The 17,714-nt window shown below is 38.1% G+C and overlaps 1 protein-coding gene across 1 annotated transcript in view; it reads left to right on the forward strand.

The window, feature by feature from the left end:
* The window catches only part of eIF3a (eukaryotic translation initiation factor 3 subunit a), a 36,335-nt gene that overhangs the window by 8,973 nt on the left and 9,648 nt on the right, over positions 1-17,714 (forward strand). Inside the window, exons 8-21 of the mRNA XM_089708585.1 lie at positions 49-186; positions 638-842; positions 970-1,069; positions 1,620-1,849; positions 2,253-2,445; positions 3,446-3,550; positions 4,068-4,197; positions 4,602-4,804; positions 5,152-5,303; positions 5,670-5,824; positions 6,404-6,488; positions 6,738-6,962; positions 10,724-10,814; positions 11,220-11,419. Coding sequence (XP_089564711.1) covers positions 49-186; positions 638-842; positions 970-1,069; positions 1,620-1,849; positions 2,253-2,445; positions 3,446-3,550; positions 4,068-4,197; positions 4,602-4,804; positions 5,152-5,303; positions 5,670-5,824; positions 6,404-6,488; positions 6,738-6,962; positions 10,724-10,814; positions 11,220-11,419 — 2,212 coding nt within the window. The remainder of the gene's footprint in view (positions 1-48; positions 187-637; positions 843-969; positions 1,070-1,619; positions 1,850-2,252; positions 2,446-3,445; positions 3,551-4,067; positions 4,198-4,601; positions 4,805-5,151; positions 5,304-5,669; positions 5,825-6,403; positions 6,489-6,737; positions 6,963-10,723; positions 10,815-11,219; positions 11,420-17,714) is intronic.

Here is a 17,714-nt window from a genome sequence, read left to right on the forward strand (position 1 = left end):
AAAGAATTATTTTTAATATTATGTTTAACCACGCATTTTGTTCCACAGACGTTGTGCGTCTAAATGTGGTGGCTCTCGCTTCCCCACAGCTGCAGCAACTCTACTCTTGGCTCGAGATCGAGTTCGATCCGCTCACCATTTGCGCCAATGTGCAGAATGTCATCAAGTCGCTACAGGAGGACCCTAGTGAGTTTTTTTTCCATAAATATTGCTTGATAATGTATTGTAAAATGATAGACTTTATCAGTAACTTTTTTTATATTGTAGGTTTGGTAAAAATTAATGTTGGATATAGTTTGGGGAATCTTTTTAGCATTGTATCTTTCACCTCACTACTCCATCAATATTGTTTATGATTGAATTGTTTTAATTTTGATATTCATCCCTATTTTATTACCTAAAGTTTTATTTATGCAAATTTTAATCGTGTTCAATGGTTAAGGTGGGAAAGCATAACATACAGAGTTACCTATCTATATATAAAGTTTGTAGCATCACAAATCACACTACTATAAAGCAGATAGCTTTAACCCATTGAGCCCCGAACGGCCAGATCCGGCCGCGACACAATAGATTTTCTATTGTGTCTGTGATTCCGGGGCCTGATGGGTTAATAAAACATTCATTATTTCCACAGACTCCCCGCTGGCCCAATACACCACGGCGCTAACGGACGTGGCTCTAGTCCGCCTAATTCGCCAACTAGCACAGTGCTACGACTGCATCGAGTTCTCCCGCCTGCTGCAGCTGGCCGGCACGGACAACCTGTTCCACCTGGAGCGTCTGCTCGTGGACTGTGTGCGGCACAACGATATGCAGATACGGGTGGACCACGCTAACAAGTGAGTCGATAAGTAGTACAGAGGGGCTAGTGTGAGTTTGATCGAACCTGTTCCACCTGGAGCGTCTGCTCGTATTAACAATTTTTTTAGAATAACCTGTTATAAGTGTATGTTTGTATGTGTATAGATGCGTGCACTTCGGCGTAGAAGCGGGTGGTGGCGAGTGGTGCTCTGCGGCTGACGAGGCGTGCGGTGGTGCCATCTTGCAGGCCACTCCTGCTGAACAAGTGCGTTATTTATTTAGTTTAAGTTATAAAATGTTAAAGTTAAAATAATTTAGAACGCCAGAAGCGAATCGCTTTTTAAAAAAAATGGTTGCCTGTAAAGTCGGTTTTACGGGCGAAGATTTTACGTGACAACGTCTTTTTCTCGGTAGAATATTTATGTGCTGCGCGCGCGGCAGACCGCGGGCCTCTCTCTCGTTCGGTGACTCATCGTAACGTTACCGAGCGTTACACTTTTTCATAAGTGACTCCCAGTCGCAACCTAATTTAAGACGTTGTCACGTCAAAAGAAACAAAAATGGTCGCATTTCGTGAAATGGCCATCCACGTTTGGCCAGATCGACGATCTGGCAAAATGTGGATGACCAAATCGTGAAACGTTGACGATTTAACGATCTGGCCAAACTAAATTGGCCATTTCATGAAATGAGCAAATCTACGATATGGCCACATATAGATAACGTCTTCACGGACACGTTGACAACTCGCGCTCATGTACCACATTGTAATTAACAGGTCCGTTATTAATATGTTACATTGCAATTGGTCACAGGTCCGCGAGCAGCTGGTGCGCGCGGCGGAGGTGCTGTCGCGCGCGGTGGCGGCGCTGTTCCCCGCGCGGCGCCGCGCCGAGCGCGAGCGGGCCCGCGCGGCGCTGGTGCAGCACTACCACGAGAACAAGCACGCGGAGCACCACCGCGTGCTGCAGCGCCACAAGATCATCGAGGAGCGCAAGGAGTACATCGAGCGGCTCAACACCGTGCGCGAGGAGGAGGAGCTGCGGTATGTACTACCAGTTTGACAGTTACCGTGCATTCGAACGCACTAAGAACAACGAAAGAATGCTCTACGCCTATATACACGATTTTACGGCACGTAATTTTAGGCGACGCACCACGGCCACTTCCAGTGCTATATTTTTTATAATATACATACTTTATGCATGTTGTAACTAAAAAAAAAAGAAACATACTCATAAAAATATAACAGCAATGTTTATTATTCATAGATTTGAATTATTTGAAGAAAGAGTTTTTTGTAAGCATAACAGCTATGTATCCTCCAAATATTTTAAATTTAAGATGTATAAACTCATGCAACATACAACATTGTGTGTATTTCATAGCCACATAAACTCATGTTAAATACTTCTGCTTATATTAATTTACCTTAACTATCCCAACAGTCGTCAAGAAGAACAGCTCCGCGCTGCCGCAGCGGCCGAAGCGAAGCGTCAAGAACAAGAGCGTGAAGAGCGCGAACGTAAACGTCACGCGTCCGAACTCGCTGCGATGCGTGAGCGGCACTTGCGGGAACGTATTGCGCACATCTCGCAGACCATGCACGGCAAGAAAGTGCTGCAGAAACTGGACGAGGAGGTGAGCTATACATATCCTACTAATATTATAAACGTGAAAGTTTGTGAGAATGCATGTTTGCTATTGTTTTACGCAAATACCACTGTTCCGATTGCAATGAAATTTGGTATGTAGGTAGCTGAAGCCAGAATAAGACACAGGCTACTTTTTATCCCGGAAATCCCACAGGAACGGTCGGTTTTTTATTTCAAAAACGCGGGTGGCTGGCGGCAATCTACTACTTTATAAATGTTTATTTTCCTGTTTGAAACGAGCACGCTAAGAAATTACTGCACCAAATTAAAAATAATTTGGAAAATCCAAAAGTGCACGCCTCATAATTTTTTTTAATAAATATTTATTAATTATTATTTTTGTTTATTTAATAACAATTAAACCACATCGAATCAGACCCTGAAAAATGAAAGGGTTCTATTCCTGAGCATACTCAAGCGTAAGAGAAAAAAAAAGACTCGATTAGTAAAGTATTTCGGTCGCTATCGTGTTAACAAGAAAAAGGATCCGCACATACAGACACACGGACGTCCAAGACAGAACTTTTTTAAACTGTTTTTTAACTAGTTTAAATAACAAAAATGACATCAAAAATATCATGAACGTTAAAAATAGTGTTTTTTCTTAATATGTGTGTGTATGTATTATCTTACAAGTGCAATGTATGATACATAAAGACATTTTAAGTTTGAAAAATCAGATGTTTTGCGCGAAGTGACAGTAGTACCCACCTCAACGCTTCGCTTATGAGGCGTGCAATAGACAGGAATGTTTTTTAAAGTTGTTTCACTCTGGTACACAACTTTATTATTTCTGAATGACTTGTTTTTAATCTGTCTCTATGCAGATAATCTGGCTTGAAGATAATAAATGTTAATATATGAATTTAACTGAAATTGTGATGAATAGAAAATTGTTATTCATATATAGAGACAAATATTGCATCAATATCTAATTTCACAGTAATCAAGATTAATTTAAACCAAAATTATGTCAAATTTAACAGGATCTAAAGAAGATGGACGCTGAAGCGATCGCTCAGCGCGAGGCTGAGGAATTGATGAAGGAGCGTCGCGAACTGCAGGCAAGACTCAAGTCGCAGGAGAAGAAGGTATGTTATATGAAAAACTAATAAAAAGAAAGGCACTAAACATGTATTCTTGCGGAAATAATCATTATTAGAAAATGGGTGTAAAATAACCATGAAAAAAATCAAAGAAAATGTAGCTCAGCTTTTTCCATAAATATCAATAATCAGATTAAATACAGTTATAATGTAAATATACGTAATAACTAGCGGTCCGCCCCGGCTTCGCCCGTGGTATCTACATGTTTAAACTATCTCTCAAGTTGGATCAAACTGCACATGGTGTGCAAATTATATTATAATCGGTTAAGTGGTTTAGGAGTCCATTGAGGACAAACATTGTGACACGAGATTTATATATATATTAAGATATATGTATTATATTGTATATTAAAGGACATTCTCGTTTATTGACTTTTTAAACTTGCAGTTCGTATTTTACATAGCGAAAACTATTTCAATATGCTAAATAAGCATGGATCGTTGAAACTACAATGATGATTATTCTTTTTCTTATTACAATTATTATTTTTGTGTTTAGGTGGATTACTTTGAGCGCGCTAAACGTCTGGAAGAAATCCCTCTGCTGCAGAAGAGCCTGGAAGAGAAACAAGTCCAGGACAAGGCATTCTGGGAGCAACAGGAGAAGGAACGCATACAACAACTTATCGGTAAGATATGGTTGAGAAAATGCTTATATAAATATAGAATCCATTAAATTTTGTATGAAAATTAGATAAAAATATGTTTTGCATATATTTTACAACATAATATTATGTTCTGAAGGTATAAAACTAAATAATCGTAATAAAGATCAACAGCTATTGCATTTGGGTGCCTAATCATGAACATTATTTCCAATTTCGAAAAGTTTTATATTCATCCACGCACATGCACACTGCGTTCTCTATACATAAAAAAAAACATCCGAGTCGCGTGCATAGACACATAGACATTGCGAAATGATTCCAATTTCAATTTTCTTTCCCGCCCATTGCATCTTTTCATCCTCTGCAATTTATGTTCCAATCAAATTTATGTTCCAATTTCAAATTTAACTTTTTTTATTCCACAGAGGCGCGCACCCGCGACGTGGCGACCCAAGCTCGCCTCGTCCGCATGCATTCACACCGCGACGAGTTCATGGCGCGCTTGCGTTCGGAACGTGGAGCTGCGTATACAAGCCGCCTGGCTGACTTCCAGGCGCAGTTGGCTGCTCAGCGTGAAGTGCGGCTCGAGAAGCGGCGTAAAGCTAGGGTGGAGGCGCGCCGACAAGAGGTGTGTACACTATAATAAAAAATAAATAAATAATAAAAAAAAATATTTTCCAAGAAACAGAAAACTAGAAAGCTACATTATTTGGATGTAGAAAACCTGTATGGTTTTAATATTTGTTTCGTTTTTATCCTGTGTCAGTCCTGGCGGAGCCGGAACGAGCAGCTGCCAGCTAGTAAAGTTGCCACCAGTCGATGGCAACAAGCAAGCAGAAATTTCTTTAAACTTTAACGCAAAGTTATTATTCTCCTTTTTTGGTTATTGGCTCTTTAACTTTAATGCAGCTCGCATTTAATTTATAAACATGAAACTATTTTAATCATGTACTATATGATTTTTCGTTTCCACAGTGGCTAGCAGAAAAGAAGCGTTTGGAGGAAGCAGCTCTGGAGGAGGCCCGTCGTCTAAAGGAGGAGGAGGAGCGGCGCGAGCGGGAGGAGCGCGAGCGGCGCCGCCAGGAGGAGCTCGCCGCGCTGCGCGAGAAGAAGGAGAAGGAGGAGAGGTACTCACCTCCTTCTATCAACTAAGACTATAAACCTCCTTTCACGTTCATTATTCTAGAGCTGTGCCATACAGATTCCTCACTGCTAATCTTTCCTTTTATCCACAACCCACGCTGCGCCGAACGAACGCGTCAAAAGGTGACCATCCAGGCCATCATAATAGTGGATAAAAACGATATGTGTATTGTTTTTCTTGAGGAACATTATTTATTTCATTTTATGTTATGTGTACTGTGTTAAATAAATTACTTAACTTTTGTTATACATTATATTTATGACAGGTTTATAAAAATCGATAGTAATATGTCTGTTCGAAACACTTGATGTACCAACCATTAAAAAGAAAAAATTATATTATGTCACAGGGAGCACGCGGAGATGTTGGCGCGTGTTCAGGCCAAGGCCCGCGCCAAGGAAGAGGAGATCACGCGCAAGCTGGAGGAGCAGAAGGCGGCCGCGCAGTCGCTGTGGCGGCGCCCGGCCGGCAAGGCGGAGGAGAAGAAGGAGCCCTGGCGCCCGTGTGAGTACACCACTCGTGACACTTTTAATAAAAACTTGGTTGTCTGTAAAGTCGGTTTACTGACGATAGTTGAACGTGACAACGGCCGATTGTGCTTCTTTGTCCCTCGTTCCGCGCTCTCGCTTGCACTTCAAGCCTTACCTGGAACGCCTCAGAGCGAGGTAACGCCGCATGAGTCATGTTTTTTCGTGCGTGCAGCCGGCTATCGAATTATAAGACGTTGTCACGTCAAAACATGCGAAGAACATTATAGTTGTGAAGTGTTTCAGAAAACCTAGGTAAAATGTATGTAGCACAGGAAAACTTTGAAGATAGAACATATTGGCAGATAGTGCAATACCGAAATCAATATAATGACTAGTAGGACATTAAGGGCCGCTTTTTCAATCCTTGGATAAAATTTATTCGTCCAATAAAGTATTACACAAACATTTTAAAATGTCACCTGTAAACTGTCAAATACGGACATTAAAAATATATTTTTGAAATGGTAGTTTAATACGTTATTCGATGAATAAGTTTTAACCAAGGATTGAAGAGGATAAAAAAAAGATAAAAACTAATAAAATTTTTTTTTAGCTCGTGCGGCCGGAGCTCCAGGCGAAAGGGCTGAGCGACCCGCCGAGAGACAGCCTGGTGATGACCGGCCACCGAGAGATGATAGGTATGCGTTTATAAACGAGTTTAAACACATTTACTTTTAAATTACTTGATGGTAATATTATAAAATTATAAACAAACATACACATATTACCTTATAGAAAAATATTGTTTCAAGTTGTGTTTATGTAGTTCAATTTTTTAAGTCTATTTTATTTTTATTGATCAAAATAACATACCGTGTTAATTCCAAGAACACATCAACATTGAAAATACAATTGAACACATCAGATTTATAATATTTGTTTTCTAGCCGACGCGATGACAGAGCCCGCGAAGCTCGTCCTCCAGCAGAAAGACCCAGAGAAGATAGACCAAGAGACGAAAGACCAAGGGAGGAAAGACCACGCGAAGAAAGACCAAGGGACGAAAGACCACGAGAGGATAGGCCAAGGGACGAAAGACCCAGGGACGATAGGCCCAAGGATGAAGGCGGCTGGAGGTCCGCTAACAAGGCTCCGCTTTCGGAGCCTGAAAGGTAAGATGGTTTTTAAACTAGTTTGATTTGTAGAAATTTTTATTTATTTTATTTATTGACCGCCTCTTTGGTACAGTGGTTGACGCGTGAGCGTAACACCGGTCCTGGGTTCGATTCCCGGTGGAGACGAAGAAAAAAATAAATGTCTCAGTGTGGCAGGATACGGAAGGCTGATCACCTATTTGTCCTTAAGGGCTTGGTCTAGTAGTGCAAACAAATGCATCCTATCATCCTATATGTAAATAATACAAATGTACTAAGGGAAAGCTGCTCCACTTAATTTTTAAAAATTAAATCATTCGTATGCATAATTTAATATTCATAATAAGTACCAAAAATGACAATTTGAAACAATTTTCGTGAAAATTACACCGGGTGATTTTTTTTTATCAGTAATTACACAAAATTTGCGAATACTTTCTATTGATATTTTCAACTTCATGTTTATATAACTGATCAACTTTTACAAAGAAATTTGGACGAAATATAATAAAAAAATAAAATTTCCATACAAAATGCATAACTCTATACATTTTTTTCGACCTAAGTTTCTTAGTGAAAGTTGTTCAGTTTAACTAATAAAACGGATAAACAAATTTTGTATATAATAAAAAAAATGTAATGTTTGTGTTAAATGAAAACAAAAGATATTTATTTCTGACTAGCTTCCGCCCGCGACTCCGTCCGCGCGGATGTCAGTCTTCGCGTCTTCTACAGATTTATTATATTATGTGTAATATATAGATTTATATTGATAAACCTAATAAATCTTTTGCTAGCATTCTGATGCTTTATCGGTTGCACTGGATTTATCTCTTTTTTTTCAATCGCTTGAATGATATAGGATGGGTCCTTGATGGGCATCGAATGCTGAAGTCTCGAATCAATCAATTCTGACAGTAGGCAATTTATGTAAAATCTTGATAATGGTCCATCATTTTATTTTGCCTAAACGTTACATACTTTTTTATATATTCTATTTTTAACGAATTATTCACTCCAGTCCAAACAGCAAATAAGCAGACTTCTGCTTCTGCAACGTTTAGTTGTCCCTGAATTTAGAAAAAATAGTCATGATTCTTATCTATGACAAAAGTGTTATTTTTTGCATTGTATTTCAAATATTAAATTTTTTTTTAACCGCATCTTCCGCATTCATGTCATTTGCCGGAATTAGACATTTAACTTCTACTAGTCCCATTTTCCCTTTTTGATATGGGAGTGTATAAAGTAAATTTTTTAGATATTTCTCGTTATACTTTTAAAAAGTTATTATTGTCATTTTGCTCATTAGGTAAAGTAATTTCGATATCAGTTTTAAGTTTTTTGATACCTGCAATAATAACGTCATAATCGCCTGCACATACTTATCGATTACACCCTGTATACAATCCACCATCCACATTCATAATGTTTTCCTGTCCTCCTCTCCTTTACGCTGTTCACCGATACATTTGAAATGAGTAAATCTGCTACCACTGAAGGATGTTTCATTGTGATCAGCAAATTTTCACCACTGTTGTCGATTATTTGTTTTTCATTTTTAATCAGCAATTGGGAATCATCAGTTTTGTTTTTTGCAGATTGGTGATGTACCCTAACAATACGTCGAAAAGGGAAAGCATCAACGAATTATCGTTTTCGTCCTCTTTTTTTATTCTTCGCGTCTCTGTTACTTGTGTTTGTTTAGTTCTCAACACCCACTGAATTTTCTATGTTATTGTGATCTTCCATTACATCTGAGTTTTGATGATGTGATGATAATCCATTCGTTTTAATATTGGTACTTAGAGTTGGTGGACTAAACTAGAAATGGCGGACTAAATTTGTCAGCGCGTCTGTAAGATCAGAATATAAAACAAACATCCTGTATTTAAGTTACAAAATTAATAATCAAACAACATGCCGCTACGTTGAAAATGACTAGAAGAAAAAATTAAAACACCTCGGCATATAATTTTGGAGTAAACAAATCATTTTCCCCGTATGGGGATTTCCCCGGATGAACTTGGGAAGTTCAAGTTCTCAATACAAGTTTATATTATATTTCGTATTTCTCAAACGAAAAATAAACATTTTTGGTACTTCAAAAAAATTATATTATAAGAAAATTTATGAGCTTACTTTAGTTTTAAAGAAATATACATCCCTTTACTGACACCCCGTAAAATAAAGAAATTGTTGCCAATCACCTTTGCAATCTATTTGGTTTCATTAACTTTATGTTCGAAGATAATTTTTTTTCTAGTATGTAGTTACACGCGTATTTTTTTCGTTTATTTTCCATATCGAAATCAAATGTTTAAAAATACGAATATTTGCACAAAACTAAGATAAAAATAATCAATTAACAAAAATATTAAAGGAGATGGTCCAAAAATGTATGGACCAAAAACCCAGAGTCGATTTAGACAAATTGGGTATCAATGGCTTTATTATATTGCACAATTTACCCCACCGAAAAATGAATGCCCATATCCATGGGGTATGAGAGTTATAGGCTAACAAAGTATATATGGAAAAATCATGAGTAACTTGTTATTTAGCCTATAACTCTCATACCCCATGGATATGGGCATTAATTTTTCGGTGGGGTAAATTGTGCAATATAATAAAGCCATTGATACCCAATTTGTCTAAATCGACTCTGGGTTTTTGGTCCATACATTTTTGGACCCCAGAAAAACCCAGATCAAACCCATATCCAATTTGTCTAAATCGACTCTGGGTTTTTTTTGGACCATCACCTTTAATGAAGTAGAGCAACTTTCACTTCGGTATGAAGGAAAATCGAGCGTGGAGCACACGTCAGTATGCTCCGGCCCAAGGAGCGCGACTAAAGAAATTCGCTAGGATTTTTCCTAATTATTTTAAATATTTTTTTAATATTTAAAGAATTATCAAAATTCAAAAAAAATGTTTTTTAAAGGATTAATACTCATTGGTCTTCAACCAACTCGAATAAATTAATGGAAAAAATAACTTTTAGCAGTATTTATCAATAGATTTTGTAAGGCAAAAAATGGGAAATTTAATGAATTTATAACGTTCTAATTAAGAAAATCATAAGTTTTTCGGCAATTGTATTCAGCAGTTTTTAATAACGACTATATAAGGATAATAATGCGCTGATCAGATTGTGTAAATTGTAATCGGTTGCAACGTAGTGAGTGCACAAACTTAGCTCGAAATGTCTTTGGGGGAAAGAGACTTATCTTGAAGGCCTGATTAAGGTAACATAAAGTAACTTTATAAATGTGAAAAAATTCACGCGCATTGCGTATATAACACTAATTGATAAACAAGAAAAAAAATTCAGTTTATCATTTCATTAGCCGGGAAAAAATTGTCAAATAACTTGTTAAAACGCAATTTTGCTAGACTGCAGCCTTAAAAAAATCGATCAGTGAAACAGATGCATCTGCCCCTTACCCCACTTTGGGACATAGGACTTCACTTTTTTATTTATTTTGCAATAGGCACCCAAATAACAAATGATCATGCATCTTTTCGCCATGGGAACCATATATATTCTATAAGCATTTCAATTTAACCAATGATGGATGATGTTTATAGAAAATATTTTAAATTATTCCAAAACAGATGTTACTTTTAAATGGATATGGGCTTATACAACTTAGCAGTAGTTTCTTTGTGCATTAGGTAATGAATCTGATGTATGATGATTCGGTGTTATTTGACTAAAATTAATTTTCTCCTAATATATATTGCATATATATTTAATTTATCAATGTTTGCAGACCGCGTTACACGGGTCGGTCGAGCGGGCCGCCCGCGGGCGACGGCAGCAGCTGGCGGAGGGGACCCGCCGAACCGCCGCCGTCCTCTGCTGTGAGTAACACGTTTCTTATTTACTCATAAGTTATTTTTTTTGTACAAACAATTATAAAAATTATTGATGCAATGTAAGTAAAGGTATGATTCGTACGTAAAGACAATCAACAATATAATATTATGTTCATGTTCATATACATATTTTAAAGAGTTTCATTCAATTATAATAACATTGTATGTGCCTGAATAAATCAGTTATGGGATATTTTATTTTTAATTTCAAACAATTTGTCATAAGAGTCCTTACAGCAAACCTACGTAAGCAATCATTGCTCTTTTATGTAGGCTTACAATCTAACTAATTTGTATGAACTCTAGCTAAAAAACTTCCTTGGCTAGAAATAATAGGTTTTTCAATTAATAGTGTTGAAACATAACTCATTATATTATTGTTATATTCAGGAGCGTACAGCGATGTGGCGCTCGAAGGACTCTGCGCGCGACTCGGGCCGCGACGACCGCTACCGTGACGCGCCGCGTGACGGCGGCCGTGACCGTGACGGCGCCCGTGACCGTGATGGATTCCGCGACCGTGACGGCGGCGCCCGTGACCGCTTCCCGCCGCGCCGCGATGACCGTGACGGGCCCAGGCGGGATGATCGGTAAGTCTTGTTGTCTATTTTGGTTCGCCGTTGTCAGCTTTTTAAGCTTTACAGCTAAAATGTTGAAGATATTGTTTATATGTAAATAGTTAATAATATGTGACTGGTCCATTACATATTTTTATAAAAGACCTATAATTTCTAAATGTCTTCAAGATTTATATCCTATCCTATATTTTACCTATATTTACTTTTTATCAAACATGAAACAGAAATTTCATCATCATAAAACTTTGATTTATTTATTTATTTATTTATTTCATTAAGGATCACCAACATGACATACACTGATACATAGATAAAAGCATTAAAGTAATAACAATCGTAGACATAGTGCTGTCACAATTATAGGCAACCATCACTAACAATTAATATAACATTAAATCAAAGACACACAGTCTGCAGCTAGCTGCAGATTAGGTAAAAAGTATACTAAGGCCTCCCCCACATTGGGCGTAGGCCGAGCGTACGCGTTTCCCGAGCGTGCTGCCGGCGTCGGCGCGGCGCGGACGTCGCGTCAGCGCGCCGTCTGTGGGGCGCGGGCGTCGCGCCATCGAACGCTATGCAAGCGCTGCGCAAGCGCCGCGCCGACGCGACGTCGCGTCTAAAGCACTCGGCCGCCCGCGCCGTGCCCCTCGCACTCATTGCCTTGTGACTGACTGAGATGCTAGCGGGCGCGGGAGGGGAATGTGTGCGGGGGGCACGGGCGGCCGAACGCCCATGGAACGCGACGTAAGCGCGGCGTCTGCGCGGCGTTCACGCAGCGCCCGCGCGGCGTTGGACAACGCGTAGCCCGCGCCCCACAGACGGCGCGCTGACGCGACGTCCGCGCCGCGCCGACGCCGGCAGCACGCTCAGGAAACGCATACGCTCGGCCTACGCCCAATGTGGGGGAGGCCATATACATAATACATAAATCCAATTTTGACGGCAAAATAATCAATTAATGTTAAAATAAAACTACATTTGATCAACTGGGTTTTGGTAAAGGTTCAATCGAGAGCAATTCCTTTTTAACCGACTTCAAAAAAAAAGAGGAGGTTATTTTTTATTTATTTATTTATTTATAACACTTCATTGTACAAAACAATATAGGAAATGTGGTAGATACAAATTAATGAGGTACAAAAATTTTGCACAATAGGCGGCCTTATTGCTACACAGCAATCTCTGCCAGGCAACCTGGTAGGAAAGGAAATGTAAGAAGAATAAGGATAGCGCAAAAAGAAATAAAAGAAAGGATATATTAAAAAATGCCTACATACTACATAAACTACATATACTGTACATAGATACCACATAGTTATATAAATATACTTGTATTATACACTACACAAACTACAATAATATATATATAACAATATATACAAAAATTATAATTATACATAAATTAATGCAACTATTGCATGGCTAGATAATGAGCTTTCAACAGGGACTTAAAAGAACAGAGCGTTTGTGCACGTCGGATACTTTCCGGCAAGGCGTTCCAGAGCTGAATGGCACGAACAGTAAACGAATTGTCATAAAAGTTTGACCGATGGACAGGAGTACATAATAATAAAAGGTTGGAAGAACGAAGAGTGAGAGTGTGAGTAGAGCTAAGATAGTTAAAGTTGTTTTTTAAGTAGGGCGGTGTTTTAGGGTGAAATAAAATACAATACAGGAGATGAAGAATGTGAGTATTCCGGCGGAAGCGAACGGGGAGCCAGTTTAATTTTGTTCTAAACTCAGAAATATGATCAAATTTACGTAATCCATAAATAAATCGTATACAAAAATTTTGAAGCTTCTCAAGGGTGTCTAGTTGGTATTCGTGGAGATCTGGATAGGATGAATCGGCAAAATCAAGGAGAGGAAGGAGTAAAGAATGAGCTAACGTAATTTTCGTAGCGATCGGTAAAAAGTTTCGTAAGCGCCGTAGCGAGAACGCCGATGAGAAAACCCTTTTACGGACTTGTTTTATTTGCTCATCCCACGAAAAAGTTTGGTCAAGTGTCAAACCAAGATTTTTTACTTGTGTGCTATAAGGGATAGACACACCATCAACAACGATACTTGGTAAATCGGCCCAGTCGATTTTTGATACGAGCTGCCTGCTTCCGAAAATAATAGCTTTGGTTTTAATTGGGTTAACTGTTAAACCGTAATGTTTACTCCATGAGACGATTGTCGCAAGATCAGCGTTTACTTGAAAAATCGCTTCAGGTAGTTCGAGTAGTGATGCGTGTTTATATAATTGGAAATCGTCTGCATACATATGGTAGGGTGACTCAATATTTTTGGAAATGGTGTTAATAAAAATGGAGAAAAGGAGGGGAGAGAGAACGCCACCTTGAGGAACGCCAGCAGTAACATTGCACCAAGATGAGGAAATCTCCTCAATCTGTATACGTTGCCGACGTCCCCTTAAGTAGCTATGTACCCAATCGATAGCCGATGCAGATAAATTAAGGGACCGCAGCAAAGCCAGCAATATGTCGTGATCGACCGTATTGAAAGCGTTACTAAAGTCCAGCAACGTTAGAATTGTGAGCTGCTTATTGTCAAAACCTCGCCGGATGTCGTCAGTGATTTTGATAAGTGCAGTGGTCGTACTGTGACCGGGACGGAAACCAGATTGGAAAGGATTAAGGAGATTATTGGAGTTAAGGAAAATACTCAATTGCTCTTGAACCAGTCGTTCGAGAACCTTAGAGAGAAATGGAAGGATGGCAATGGGTCGGTAATCAGATGTAGTGGAAGGGTTAGGAATTTTTGGGAGAGGTATAATGTGAGCACTTTTCCAATCATCAGGAAATATGCCAGATGTAATGGAAAAATTTAGGATATGTGTGATAGTAGGATTGATTATAGGGAGGATAGGAATGATCATGTTCCGACCAATGCAGTCACTACCGACGGCCTTTGAAGTGATTGACAATATGCTTTTCTTAACACTACACTCGGTAAAACGATTGAATACAAAAGGAGGAAAGCTGGAATGGGGTAGGTTATTTAGGTAGGATAGTGTATAAGATTTAAGGGTAGGATGGAAATCTGAGGGAGGATTGGAAAAATGGGAATTGAGGACATTGGCCTGGGTTGAATTAAGACAAGGATTTTGTTGGGATCTGCCAATTCCAAGGGATCTTAGGAATTTCCAAGTTTTAGAAGGATCACCATTGTCAACCGACTTAGATATATAAAGTCGTTGAGCATCCCTATCGGTCAATTAGGGAAAGCTGGCATGTTCACAGTACTCACACTTATGCAATTTCACTTACAGTATGTTCAAAAATAAATGCGACTCTAGTTTCATTTTAGACTTGAATTGTAAAATGAGTGCGTTGTATATATATATATATGCAAATATAATTACTTATGAAAGCTCTCATAATTTACCTGTAAAATTATAATTTAAAAGTAAATCAATTGATGAAGTTAATTATTTATGTGTTACATGTTTATTGTATAATTTTCGCATTATTGGTTTTAAACTCAAACTCAAACATTTATACAATTAGACTTCTTCTAGAAGCACTTTTGAATCGTCATAACAGTTTAACAGTTTTAACATTTACCACCAATTCAGAAAGCAGTATCTATAGAGAAGAAGAAGAATCTATTTAATCATAATCGTAATCTTCTACTTCACTGTAACTTTCATCGCTCGAAGAACTTGATGTTTCGTTGTCGGAATTTCTTAATGTTATTATAAATGAGTCAGTGTAATTATCTACTTTTGGTTCTAATTGAATATATTTTTCCTCATGTTCTCGCGTCTTTCTCCAAACGTCACTAAACATATCCAGACTAATAGCATTTGCTTCCTTTCTAAATAATTCTTCCACAGTTTTCAAGTTAAAGTTCACATTTTGTGATGCTACTTTCCCTTTAATTATGCCCCATAGTAACTCTATTGGGTTGAGTTCTGGATGGTATGGTGGAAGGCGCAATACACTATGTCCATGATCTTTGAGGATTGCATCAAGTAGGTAAAAATTGTGTATAGTTTGGCTTATTTTTTTTAATAATGTGATAACTCTGATTATTAATTAGTAATTTGATTTTTGAAAAAAAAAATGCCGATTTTAGTCAAAATTTATATTTTTCTAACAAGATCCTTATCATCCAAATTTCCACCTTGGTGAGAAAAATTGACATTTCTAATGAAAATGAACAAAAAATTAAATGATTTTATTAAATACTGTAAAATAGTCTATAATTCTTCCATTTACTGTATCACAAAATTCTTCATAGATTTTTAGATATTCGTACTACACCAATTACATCACCCTGTATTTATAAACAATTGCAAAATATGACACATACATAGGCCGGGAGATACTGACACAAAATTTCGGGTCATTTGTAACAGAATGGCGGTTCTACAGAGGTCTTATTACGCAATGACTAAAAGAAAAATGATGGTCAGAACTCAGAACGCTGGTGCCGGCGGACTAGTCGCGTGGGCGTTAGTCGAACTCGTCGGATGAATAGCGAAAGTCAAACGATTTGTAACACAAAAATTTTAGAATTCACCGATAGCCCATAAAAAAGATGTAGGCGGTAGTGTCATGCCATACTTTTCCGGTGTAACTTACAGCCCCCCATACCGACGCGATGCGTTGATTAAAAAAAAACAATTCAAACATTTGTACCAGGCTAACTTTTGCACAGGTAATCATCATCGTGCAGACATTTACGAAAATCGCCATGCCATACTTTTCGGACGATTCCAAATGGCCACCATACCGCCGAAAATATGCAAAAAAAAAATTTTTTTCGCCAAACAATTTGTACCAGTATTGCATTTGGATTTATGGAGAGTATTTGATAAAATTTGACCATTATTATATTTGCCATACTTCTAGTAGGGGGAAAAAGTGCTGCTATACTTGAAAATTAATTTTTCGTCACGTTTCAAAAATACGACTGTACAATACGTAAAATATTTTTTTACAGTATACAAACAAACAGAATATAATGATCCCATCATTATATTCTGTTTGTTTGTATACAATTCTACCTAGAAAAAAATATCGCAGATTGCAAACATGGGGCGGATGATTGTAAGACTTAAGCCAAGACGTAAAAAAAAAATGAAAAGAATTGGCGATTTGTACCAGTACGGCATTTTTGGAAAGTATATGATGCAACGTGACCATTATTATATTTGCCATACTTTTAATAGAGGGAAAAATTAGTGCCATACTGCTACAAATCGTTCAAACTACGAATAAAATCTTACAATAAGAAAAAAATCTTATACACATTCGCCACCTCCCACAGGTATGGCATTATCACACTTCTATTTATAATCATTCAGGAGTTGTTGAAAAAAAAAATGTAGGGTGGTACAAATCGTTTGGCGAGAAAAAAAAATTCAAAAATTTGCAGATTTTCCGCGGTATGGCGACCATTTGGAATCGTCCGAAAAGTATGGCATGGCGATTTTAGTAAATGGCTGCACGACGATGGTTACCTGTGCAAAAGTGAGCCCGGTACAAATGGTTGAATTGTTTTTTTTAAAATCAACGCATTCACGTCGGTATGGCGGACTGTAAGTCACATCGTAACTGTATGGCATGACACTACCGCCTACATCTTTTTTAAGGGCTATCGTTAAATTCTAAAATTTTTGTGTTACAAATCGTTGGACTTTCGCTATTTATCCGACGAGTGTGACTAACGCCCACGCGACTAGTCCGCCGGTACCAGCGTTCTGACCATCATTTTTCTTTTTGTCATTGCGTACTAAGACCCCTCTAGACCGCCATCCTGTTACAAATGACCCGAAATTTTGTGTCAGTATCTCCCGGCCTAACATGTGCAATGTGTAAATGTGTTGACGTTCCAGCTCTTCTTAATATACCTATACACAAAGTATTGCAGCGGTTTCGAATTCGATTAAATTTTTCACGATTTATATCCGAATTAGACAACTTTAATTTAGTCTTTGCACGCGCCTTCTTCCGTAAAAGTGATTTAAGGTTGTCGGTCATCCAAGGGGCAGGCAGGTGCTTCAACTTAACTGGACGCATAGGAGCATGCGAATCATAAAGTTGAAGAATTAATGAATTAAAAAGTGACACTTTATCATTGATGGTTTCAGCAGACGAAACAACCGACCAGTCCATGTTTATTGCGTCTTCGCACAAGCGCTCAGAATTAATTTTACCGAAATTACGTTGCAAAATAATCTTAGGTTTCGATTTAGGAAGTTTTAATTTGTAAGAAAGGAAAATAAGGTCATGAAAGGAAAACATGTCAGCTGAACGCTGTCCGTGCTCAGCGACATGCGTTGGGGAGGAAA

Source organism: Colias philodice, chromosome 21 (genome assembly GCF_061535455.1).
Source record: "Colias philodice isolate Cphi_HAF_F1 chromosome 21, ilColPhil1 Martin Lab GWU primary, whole genome shotgun sequence".
Taxonomy (NCBI): domain Eukaryota; kingdom Metazoa; phylum Arthropoda; class Insecta; order Lepidoptera; family Pieridae; genus Colias; species Colias philodice.